The sequence below is a fragment of the Electrophorus electricus genome, chromosome 11 (assembly GCF_013358815.1).
Source record: "Electrophorus electricus isolate fEleEle1 chromosome 11, fEleEle1.pri, whole genome shotgun sequence".
In the NCBI taxonomy this organism is placed as follows: domain Eukaryota; kingdom Metazoa; phylum Chordata; class Actinopteri; order Gymnotiformes; family Gymnotidae; genus Electrophorus; species Electrophorus electricus.
Window position 1 is genome coordinate 18,104,628 of NC_049545.1, and position 12,599 is coordinate 18,117,226.

The window sequence follows — 12,599 nt, forward strand, 5'->3', positions numbered from 1 at the left end:
TATGTTTTAAATGAATACCAAATGAACATATATAGTTTAAATGTAGTATTTAATATTATAGGCTACCGATTTGTTTTAAATATGCTGAGCAAACCAGGTCGTATATACATGTAACACACAATTTCGGATATTTCAGAACATTTTGCTATGTCATGGAACCTCACAGTAAATGTGTCATCACGGAAGGCCCATGGCAAAACCAAATGCACTTGGTGAGCAATTCAAGCTGACTTTGGTATTAATGAAAGCTTTTGGGAACTGTTTTGCGGTCACAAGAAATACATTTTTGGTGTTAGCTCCCGCCACAATGAAGAAGAAAAAAAACCCCCTGCATTTCTTCTGCTTTTTCTACTTCCTTGGGAGATCCGCTACGGTGCTCTTGCCGCACCTGGACCTAACCCTGCGCGCCTTTCATTAACACAACCTATGAAAGCCACAAGCTGTATTTTCCAAAGCCTCTTTCAGTTGCAACAACGGAATGGTCAAAATGAGTGTTTCTCGCTGTAGAAAAGAGAGCGGGTAGGAGGCAAAAGCAGTGAGGGATAGAGAATTCGTCTTATTCAGACACGGGCTACAGAATGGCTGAAAATTTCCGCTCCTATTGAACTCCCGGGATAGCGGGGGGAGACGCATAAAAGTCCTTTCAGCAGTCAGTAAGGTTGTCAAACTGGTTAACGGTAATCAGCGCTAATGATGAGCGCGAGAGTGCCCGTGCAAACAAAGAACCCCTCCGCATGCTCTGCGGGAGAAGGTGACCCCTTCAGACCCCCACATCGAGACCGAGAGAGCTTGTTTTACGGACTTCCAAACTTTTTTAGTCTCTCTCTAACGGAGAGCAATCTTCTGTAGACATATTATTGCATATTTGCTGCATGGTCGTACGAGATCACTTATTCGCCGTAAGATGAATCTACACCATCGAGTCTGTGAATTCTAATTGTAACATTCTATTACGTTTTCATTGGTTGGTGCTGATCTGCATGTATATGAAGCTGTGAATATGGTGGAAGTGATTCCTAGTCAGCCGACAATACAATACTGTTGCTTTCTATTAGCATCCCGCAAGCAAGTTGCTTTCTATTAGCATCCCGCAATAACGTCGGGTAAAGGGCGAATTCTACAGCAACTTGCTACAAGAACTTAGAACAATCAATGTGCGAGTAATACTTCAAAGAAAGAAGGCTGTAAGGTAAGAAACTGTCTTGAGAATAATATTTTCCCACATGCAGTATTGGTTATTTGTGCAAGACGACCTCTGGTGGCTATTAGAGGAGCGAACTGTTTCTTGAAAAGCTGTTCAAGATGCCGAGGAACTAACATTTGACTCCATTGCTGAAAATAAGCCACCCGTGACAGATGGTTTATGTTGAAGATTTATACGGTACACGAGAGTACACCAGGGTCATTTCTACTGTACCTGCTGTACTGGGGCACGCACTGAATTAAGGGGGCGCAGCCAATCCCTTTGTTTGCCGCCCGGGCGTAGAGACGGAATCGTGTATGTGCTCTTAACTTATTATAGGTTCAATCTTTCTACCTGTTCTTATACTCATTTCTCCTCTCTTTGTTTTAGTCTCTCTCTCTCTCTCTCTCTCTCTCTCTCTCTCTCTCTCTCTCTCTCTCTCTCTCTCTCTCTCTCTCTCTCCTGTTCTGCATCTGCTTCCACCTTTCCCTCTGTTCTCCTCTCCTCGCTTCTGTTATGAGGAAAAGTTTTTATTTTAATAATTCACATTTCATTTTAATAATATTGTCACACGTACATGTGAGATCATTCCTTTGAGACTTAAAACTTGAATTATGTGATTTCATGCTAGCTAGATATCACAATCTTGCAAAATGAGCAATTGTCTGGTTATTGTTTTTAAGTGCCAATTGTCACAAAGCATTTAAAATCAACGACAATGACAACAATAAGACTGATTGGTGAAAAATAACGTTTTAAATTACATTGTTTCAGCAGTCACAAATCAGAAAGGAATCAACACATGGACAGACCGGCAACTGTAAATATTGATTGGCTCGGTGACTGAATGTTTAATTAAAAAAATTATTTTCTTCATGGATAACATAATGCAGCATTTGTCTTCACATGATATTCTTGTGTGTTGTACTGTACCACGATCCAAAAATGAGCCTTGCTGAATGTTAAACTTGTGTTATTGCTTAAATATCCATTTTGTGACGTTAATGGGTAATAACAGTACAGGATGTGACCAAGTCTCCGTATACCTCTATGCTTAGCTGCTGAAGTTAAATTAGCTTGCTAATGAGATACTCAAATAGTTTCCGTGTACTTTAAATACCTAGATTTTGTGTGTCTTTTACATGTATTGTTATCTCCTTCCAAGTAGGCTTGCGTAGAGCAGCTTGGGGTCATCTCAGGGCGGGCTTAGCTCTTAGCTTAGCCCTCAGCGCCGGCCATGAGCGATCTTTTGAGCTATGGGTTCCTTCGTCTGTGATGTATGCATTTGGAAGGGCTGCTCTCGATTCTCACTTAAAACTAATACCGTAAGCAACAAGCTCGAACAACAAGCTTCAGAACCTTGGACAGCAGCATCGTCGAGGTCTCTGTTTACGGGCGTTGATCTCTACTAATAACGGCCTGAAAGCTAGCGCACCGGTAAAGACGTCACTAGCAAAGATAGTAGAGACGTCACTAATGACGTTTTAACCTATTAATTTGCGTTTAGTCACCGGTTTAATAGCACGTTGTGAAAGATGTGCTTTGTCCACATAACTTTAATGCATCCTATACATTAAATGTATCCAGACACCATTGGGATAACACATACTACGAGACAGACAGACTCAGAATTGATTAGACAGTACTTTAGGTCTATATGCAATGTATGCAGACATAAATGATTACCTTAAATCGTTTTTTTTTTTTGTTTTGTTTTGTTTGTTTGTTTTTTTAAGTCTGCAAATTGTATGCAGAACAGAGAATTTAATTGTTTTATTACAATAACAGTCAGTTTTGACTGCGCTTTCTCGTTTTCCTGGCAAATCGATGATGTCTTGTCTGTTCTACCACCTGTCTTTCAATTGCTAAATCTATCAACTGTCGGAAGGAAACAATAGCGATGGCACAGCAGCTACAACTATGACAACGTAAATTCTAATCAATCAATCGGTATGACGTAACTGGTTTGGAACTCAATGAACATTTAAATCTGTTGAACCGTCAAGACTTGGTTATAAGGAAAATGCCCACATATTATAAAGTTATTACAGGTAAGTGATAATTGGCCAAAAGCATTTAAAACAATAACAATGATATAAATATGACTAATTGGAAAGAGAGAACAGACGGTAGTAGAGTAGTCCTTCATATTGAAAAGCGATGTACCGACTTTCCGATAATTGGCCGCACTCTAAAAAGACCAAAGGCATGGACGTTTATCAGGAAACATAAAATAAGCCCACGTTTCGTGCATAGATTTCTTAGACTGCTAAGGTTGTACTGATCGTCGTCATTATTGATTTGAAAATGAGGTAAAAATGTTCAAATAATTATGCTCAGAGTTTGCGCTTTCTAATGCCATCATCCATTAGAAGATGTTTTCTTAAACTGCTTCTCATGTTCTCAAAATTCTATCGTACAAATTGTATTGTATTCTGTCGAGTTGTAAAGTACAAAACGTGTGATTTTGGCGAAATCCAAAAATTAATGTGTGCTCAAAATGAATATTTGTTCACCATACACACAAACACTAAATTAATATATTTTAATAATGTACACTGATATGATAAATTTATGATGTTTTTTTTTTGTTTTGTAGTTTAATCTTCGTTATATACTGCTTTAAAGTTAGCAATGTTTGTGTTCACCTAAATACAGAGAGAATGCAAAACTTGTTCACACTGGGTTACTGGGTGAATTTTAAACATCGTACACAGAAAACAGATCACTGTAAACACACTACAATGAGGAGGTAATGATATGCCATGCTTGGAAAGAAAATAAGAATTTTAGATATTCTGAACAAAACAGGACAATGTCCTGGCAATCTAATGAGCAGTCAAATTGTTTTACTAAAGCTTTGATTAAGGTATAAAATACGTCATACCCAATTCCCAGTAAGTATCTCAGATCATTTCAGCTCAGTTTTATTTGTTTATTTATTTAGTTATTTTTGGCCAAGGTCAAGTAGACATTGGCGAGAAAAAAACATTTTGATTCATGAAATTTGCCACTACATGAATCGTAGTACTTCATAGCAAAACCCCCCGTTCTGATTTAACACCCACGCTACTTATGTCTCATCACAAATAAGATTTGAATAATGGAACACTAGGGATTTTGCTGTGTGGGAAGACCGCTCTGTTAAGTGCCAGTGGCATAGAGGAAAGGAGGTATGGGCACAGAACCCTCCCATCTGTCTCTGCCAATCAGAATTTGTTCTATCTTAACGATGGACTGGAAAATAATTAAATGTCTTTCAATGCACTTGCACTTTTGATGTGTAATGTTGCTGTAATGCTGCATGTGACGTTCATTATAGTGAACATGCAATGAATACGATGAATACAAGCGCATCGTCAGACAGAAGCACAATTCTTGTCAGTTTTTAGGTTCAATTATCTACCTTTAGGGAGATTAGGAAAAGAACTTACATAGCAAAATAACCAGTGTACTTGGCGGAGAACATTTTTGAGTCTTGCCAACCAAAAATGTGGATTTCCTATTGGTTTGCTGAAGAATGTTCGGTTGATGTGCTCTAAAATAAGGTAAGAGACCAATTAGTGAGAATACTCGCGCAGTCTCTGCAGTCTCTCTTTTAGTAATGACTTTCTTGTAATAACTAGAATATTCCACTAGATGGCACAAGAGATCTTTTTTCCAATGAATTTTTATTCTACTACAGGGCTCAGAATGAACTGCCACATGGCTTCATACTCTCCCCATAAACATTACTTGGATCAAAGATGAATAAAAAATAATGTTCCTTCAAATGCGTCCTGAAAAAGACTGAAATAACAAATACAAGGCTGCGTGTACTTACTGCAAAGTGTACAATATTTTCTACAAGATCACTGGATATGTATGTTGCTTATACCAAGTTAATAATGAGTGGAAAATGGGCTGTAGAGAAATTATAGGGCTGAGAGGTTAGGCAATATTAAACAGAGGATGGAGTTAGACTTACAGATGTGTGTATGGGAGAGAGATTCTTCAGTCTTAACTGCCTTGCTATTTCTGGGCTGTACCAACAACATCACCATCATTAACAACAACAACAATAATAATAGTTTAATTTATATAGTTTTTTTTCTCATGCTCAAAGTCAATTTATCATGTAACATTACAATGCGAAAACACACACATATGGAAAGAATGAACTAAGAGAAAGAAATGTGATAGCATCAGATGATGAGGTAGGTTTTGAAACCCAGCAAAGAAGCACAGTGACAGAGAGTTCCAGGGTGGCTATGGCCCTGACCAAGCTATGTCCAACACTGGCCAGAACAGTCTTTGGGACCACCAGCTGACAATCACCAGAGGACCTTATTGTGCGAGCTTGGGTGTGGGGTTGCAACAGACTGATGAAGTGGCAGAGAAACCATGAACCACTTGAAATGTATGCAGTGGTCATTTGTATTTACCTAGCAATGTTAGAGTCAGCCAACAAAACTGTCACAGGACTGGTGTAATATGTGCCGAATACTTAGTTTATGGGACTCTCCTGGGAGCTGCTTTGAAAATGTTTAAATTTCTTAAGTTTAAAAAAAAAAAAATTCAGATAGACCAATGAAAAGGGAGTTACACTCTTCTAGACATGAGGTAATGAAAGCATGACCAGGGTTTCAGAATCTTTCACACTGAGAAGGGCTCGGAGTTATGGCTAAGGACTCAGAGTCAAGCAGTGCTGCGAAGAAAGGGCTCAAAGTCCAGCAACGCTGTGGAGAAGGGCCGAGAGTCCAGCAACACTGTGGAGAAGGGCCGAGAGTCCAGCAACACTGTGGAGAAGGGCCGAGAGTCCAGCAACACTGTGGAGAAGGGCCGAGAGTCCAGCAACACTGTGGACAAGGGCCGAGAGTCCAGCAACACTGTGGACAAGGGCCGAGAGTCCAACAACACTGTGGAGAAGGGCCGAGAGTCCAGCAACACTGTGGAGAAGGGCCGAGAGTCCAGCAACACTGTGGAGAAGGGCTTGGTGTCACGCAATAGTACAGAGCTGATGACATTTTTGAATGAGATTGAAAAGAAATCCTGGAATTGAAAATAACACAGAGGCTGTGAACACTAGATGATTAGCAATAATGAGGAGAATCAATAGAGAATTCAAGGGCGTTAATAAGGAGTCCCTGAAGTAATGTCATTGCAGTCTGTATATCTAATTATTTAACTGTTTATTTTAACTAATAAATAGCTAAACCTTCTGAATATGTCTAGTCCACAAAGCCTATGCAAATTTCACAGGATTCCTAATTCATACATTCATTTATTCATTCTTTCAAGTAAGTAATTTGATAGAACAAAAATGTTTTGATAGTCTCCAGCGTTGATATATTTGGCCAAGACATTGAGATATTTCAGCTGTCACTGTTTGTGGTCCAAAGTTGAATCAGTACCACTAAGATTTTCTCTAGCAATCGAATACTGCTGAACTTCCCCCAGCAGGAGTCCATTCACCGCCCGGCCTCTAGGTTCGAGACGAGCGCTTGCGCGACTCCTTGCCATTGGATGAACTCACGAGAGTTGAAGCTTGTGGGAAGTGCTCCGACTAGCTGTCATAGAAGAGAGCGATTTGTGAAGCTTCTTACAGTGGGAGAGTTCACAAAGGCTTGGCTGCACACCTACATTTCAGCGTTTCACACCTACATCCCTCTTCCTATTGTTACAGTCTTTTAGTAGCTTGCTCCTTATGCACACCATGCCGGAAGTGTGATTTTGATTTCTGCAGGCAGTGGTCTATGTGTCTAAGACAACTTCTATGTGAAAGAAAGGTAGTAAGACAAAGGGCACGGGAGTGAATGGAGAGAGAGGAGCGGTTGAAGGAGAAGGAAGGAGAGACCTTGAAAAGGCTGACCTATAGGCGGAGCTACGCTGATGAACCTGAAGGCAGAAATTGAAAGCAATTTTTTTTAAAGATGTATTTGGACAGTAACCCAACTAATTAAAACTACTTTTTTGTTCTCAGTGGAGAAAGAAATCTGTTTTAATATAAGGACATCTAAAAATCTGTCCCTTATATAGTCAGTGTAATTCTGGGAGTCCCTTTTACAAAATAGAAGACATGATTATGTATTTGCATATTTTCCGCTGCAGTGTCTCATATTTGAACATTGATTGTTATATTTATAATGAATATATATTTATGAACATGATTGCAATTCCAAGCCTTAGTGCTGGATTAAAGCAAATGCTACTCAGTCCTGATGTGAGAATGATTTCATTCTTCTTGCAGTAGCCAGGTTTATTTTAGGAGAGTGTGGCACATGCAGGGCGGGTGCGTCTATGTGTGTGTGTGTGTGTGTCTGTCTGTCTGTCTGTCTGTCTGTCGGTCTGTCAGTGTCTTTGTGTGTTTCTGCAGTTTTATTAAGTGCAACTGTAATGGCTCAGCTGGTGTTCAAGTGCCCATTTGGCATTTTGGGGCACCATGACACCACCACATAAGGAATTAACCCTGGAATATTAGCCCCATGCAGGAACAACCAGGATAAGAGTTGGATTTATTGTGTGTGTGTGTGTGTGTGTGTGTGTGTGTGTGTGTGTGTGTGTGTGTGTGTGTGTGTGTGTGTGTGTGTGTGTGTGTGTGTGTGCGCATGTGCATGTGTGCATGCTCTCATGAGTGAGCAAATAAACATAGGTTGTCATAATATCAAACATACACACACATACACACATGCACACACACACAACCATACTAGTGTGACGGATGTGTGTGTGTGTGTGTGTTTGATATTATGACAACAGAGAAGTTTTTTAGGACCTGGAGAGAGAGCAACTTATGTGGGTGTGGGACACTCCTGCTGTTCCCCTGAAATAGAGGGAAGAATGTAAAAGAGCTGGATATACTCTCCTATGTCTTAACTGCCTTTGGCTTTGTCAGGAGACTGAGTTAGAACTGAGTGAGAATGGTATCTGTAAAATCTATATCTAACTCATACACTCATTCACTTGTCTCTCACTGCCTGTCTCTGTCTCTGTCTCTGTCTCTATCTCTCTCTCTCTCTCTCACACACACACACACACACACAGAGTCCCTCTCTCATGACTTCTCTTGAAAAATTCTGACTACAGTTTTTTTTCTTTCCCACCCCCTCTGTGGAACAGGAAGGTTTCACATTTCTCTTTTCATTTCCTGAACTTTTTAATGGAGCTATCGAGAACTTTCTCCTGCTCAGAGAGAGAGAGAGAGAGAGAGAGCAAGAGAGAGAGAGAGAGAGAGAGAGAAAGAGGAGGTAAAGTGACAGAATCAGAGAGAAAGAATCTGCTACTGCATCAACCTTTAGTCTGCCTTCCAGTGTGCAATAAGAGAGCCGTCCATTGTGTTGTTTGTGTTGTGAAGTATTGCGTTGCTGCTAAACCCAGTGCTTCATGGTGTTGTGCTGTTGTAGAGGCAAATTGTTTAGCAAGCAATTACATTTTTAGGTGAGTTACACAGACCCACACCCACTGAAGGTGGTGCTTTATCTCATTGCTGGTAATTTAATGAACAAAATGTGTAGTACACACACACACACACACACGCACGCATGCACGCACACACACACACATACACACACACACACACGCACACACACACATACACACACACACACACACACACACGCGCATGCATGCACACACACACATACACACACACACACACACACACACACACAGACACACACACACACACACACAGACAAAGGGCTCAGGTTTAATCTGGCACAGGATAAAACACATTGTCAAGGTCACACAGAGGGAAATAATATTCACTTCCACATTCTCTTTCTCTGTGTCTAACTCCACTTTTTTGGTATTTTTGGTTGTAAACCTACATAGAGAGAAAAATACTTCCCTTTACAGAGAGATCTATCTGGACAAATTTAGCCTTTTTGAGAATAAAAGAATATTAGTAAATGCAAGCAAATCTTCTGCATTTACTTTCTGCAGGATGGTCCATAAATATCCCCCTCTCTCTCTCACACTCTCATATACACACACATGCACACACACGCATGCAGAGTGGTTAGTCTTTCTCTGGGGGTTCTGTTGGTTGAAGTGCTGTCAGATGAATGCATCATCGGTAACAGAATCTCTCCCCCATCCACCCGCCTCTTTCTCTCTCTCTCTTCCTCTATCTGTCTCTCTGTCTCCCTCTCTCCTTCAAGTCTGACTTTAAAGAAAGCTCCTTTTGTGCCCCACACCCTAACCCCCATGCCAAGGGCCAGGCCGGACTTTGGTTACCCAGTGTTCTGGCTCACCAGGTACTCGCTCAGGTAGCTCTAAGGCACAGAGTGTCTACCTCTTTACCTCTATAGTATTTACTCTCCTCTAAGCAGACAGCTCTTCCGTAAAGACTATCCAGCTTTAGTAGTGCATAGTAGTGCCATGGGCTCAGACTGTCTTGGTTTAATGCAGGTAATTCAAATACATAAATACCCATTTTATAAAGAAAATACAAAAATAAATAAAAAATAAAAGAAAAAATTAATTCAGCTTTACATCACATTATATAGTACATCTTTATCAACACTGTGCTGCCTTTTAGAGTATGTATTTTCAAGGCTGTACTAATCTTATGCAGGGTGTGCACTAACCAACATAAACACCTCATGAAAAAGCACTGACTTTATCTCAAGTAATAAAATGACAACTACAAAGGCAACTAAATGAGTCAAACTAGAAAACCATTATTACCAGCAATTGAATTTGTCAAAGTTTTCAAGTGACATAAGACAATTAACACAGTTCCAAAGAGGCCAAATAGTTCAGTGCGCAAATTGCAGGTGCCTCTGACCCAAGAGCTACCGAATCACTTCGTGCATTACTTCCAGGTGCGCTGACTCAGAAATCGCAGAAACTTATCAAGAACACGGACGAACGAGCTACCCTGGCAAAGAGGATCAGTGTTTTCGAGGGAAGAGATGGACTGCTTGAATTATAGTACACGACAAATACTTTGTCAGCCGTTCAGAAATCGCCACAGAAAAGAGCCGATTTTCAACACCGCCTACGTAGCCCGAGCTTCATAGAGCCCTGAGACTCTGAGCAGTCGGGGAAAGTGAACAAGCCACTCGCGTCATCTAGCTTTTCTTTTTCCTACATCCGGAGGTGTTTACATATTGAGAAGACCAACGGGTACATTCAACCCACAACGACTGCTGGTGGATCCATAACGGTATTGTCATCCATCTCATGGGAGTCATTAAGTCCGACTATGGCTCCGCGTGGTCATATAACACTCAAGGAATATGAGGTCATTTTACAGGATCCAGGTGCAACCAAATGGCGCAATCACGGCTGACACATTACGTTCCCATATCCCCAAATGATGGCGCAAAATAGATTTCCATCTAAATCATCTCACATACAACAGGAGGCTTTGGCTCTTGTTGAATGCAGCACAGAATTTAAAAAGTACTAAAGTTGTTCAGAACTCGACAGGCGACCCTACGTCTCATTATTTACCTGGCATTAATAATACATTATTTTCAGTTTCCATCTTCTCTAGCCTGTGAATGGTTTCACCCAGGAGATCGCTTCAAACGAATGTATATGTTTTAGTTAACATAAGGACCACAAGCTTAAAGCTATAGAACACCACAGAGCGCGTCTCTCTCGTCACTCGCTGTCGGACAATGGCGCAGCTGGCCCGTAGCTCAAATGTCCCCATAAGCGGGCCACTAACATGGTTACATAGCGTCGAAGTGAGACGTGTCCTTTCTCCCAGCTTGGCTCTTGGCAAAGCCACCCTGCACTTCGAAAAACGTCTCGGAGGCGGCGAGTGGTAAGAAGACCAATTCTCTCTGCCGACACGAGGACAAAGAAATATGTGCAGAGAACTGCGCTCATAAGCTTTTATTCGCTGGGGAGATCGTTACTTATATTGTTGGTTTTGTCTAAATATCCTCGAACTGCCAAAGGACGTAAGATGCTTCATTATCTATGGCATTTCTTTACCGGAATTTCGCAAACGTTTCCTCTCGATGTAAAAACACTGTCGAAATTCTTACCAGCCCTCAAAGCAGGAATACCAAATATTAACATTTTGCGTGTAACCGAGCCGTTCAAGAAAGACTCGGTTTAAGTTTGGCGAACTTTAACATAGCCTATTGTTCGTAAAATGTATTTGAGCACTAACTGAAAATTAAGAAGCGAAGTAAAATGTATCCCTCGGCCCCTTGGCTAACTTCAGATATTATACACTGGTTAAGTGCCAAAATGGCCTGTTTCTATGCTACTTTATATGGTCGAAGCATAATAAATTAGTGTTCTATAACGTATTGTATATTTCGACAGGGTGAAAAAGGAGGCATTACAGCCAAAAAAGATAATGCACACAAACTGGGCTGCGGTAGTCCTGGGGCCTAGTTCGTGGCCTTTCTGACAATCAGGCCCTGATATACTAGAAAACTGGTTCCGATTACAGAGGCCGGAAACCCTCAGTGATCTCTGTTCAAAACAGTTTATTTTGATACGAAGTGACTGGGAAGGCAGAGCGGCAGAGAGACGGGGAGAGACTGAGAGAGCGAGAGCGTTAGCTGCGGTTGCTTAATTTTTTAATTTAAGCAACCTTGCAAGAGTACCAGAAGGCGAACTCAAATGTGCGAAATTATAACTCTTCGGCACATGGTTTCAAGTTAGCGGACCAAACCGGCATGTTTCTACCTCTTTCTCTGTCGTGTACGTTTTGTATTTTTTAAATACCTTTTATAGTCTGAATACAGAAAACATTTGCTTTTAGTGGTGTTTTACTATGCCTGTTAATGCCCAAAGCGCATCATCAGTAAATAAGATACAAACATTTAATCCGGACATTTTTTTAGAGTTGAAAATTATGCAAATGAAAGTGTGTAAACACGCAAGTGTAAATAATGTTCCAAATAAATCTAAAAATAATAAAGTCGTTTTCCGCTTCCCAAATAACAATTTAGATAAATGGCCAGTTAACTAAAGGAAAAGAAACTCTACAATTAAACGGGCGTGTAAATAGATATAATCTAGAGAAAGTTTTTCTTTGCCGAAATTTCCCACAACGGGCTATTTGGAAGGAAGGTCGTGGTGACCTCTCCAGAGCGGCTGCCCCCTGCAGGTCGTGTCATTCTCTGTGGACCTGAACTAACAGAACAAACGCGTTGAGAACGCGTGCACACGTGCATATACTCACACACATACACACCAAATCTACATGTTTGAAGTCACGAGTTGTAAATATTTATGCTCGTGAAATGATCTGCGTATTTTCCATATTTGACGTTTATGGTCTATGTTGTGTGTGGGGTTTTTTTTTTTGGGAAGGGAATAGGCGGGGGGTAATTTTTTGTCACAAGTTTTATCTCTAATCCTAACTTTACCCCCACGCCCTCCCCCGTGCGTTAGAATACGTTTGGACTGCAGACGTGAGTTCAGGCTCCTACAACAGCGCCTGCTCAGCTCTACTCGG

The 12,599-nt window shown here is 40.8% G+C and overlaps 1 protein-coding gene across 4 annotated transcripts in view; it reads right to left on the reverse strand.

The window, feature by feature from the left end:
• Positions 1-5,067: 5,067 nt before the first annotated feature.
• Positions 5,068-12,599, reverse strand: part of six1a (SIX homeobox 1a) — a 10,011-nt gene continuing 2,479 nt past the window's right edge. Inside the window, exon 3 of one of the 4 annotated variants that reach the window (XM_035531594.1) lies at positions 5,068-6,141. In XM_035531594.1, the coding sequence (XP_035387487.1) occupies positions 5,809-6,141 (333 nt within the window). In that variant the 3' untranslated portion in view covers positions 5,068-5,808. Of the gene's footprint in view, positions 6,733-8,854 lie in introns of those variants that run through there. The other 3 variants (XM_035531593.1, XM_035531595.1, XM_027008231.2) reach the window with 3 other exon arrangements.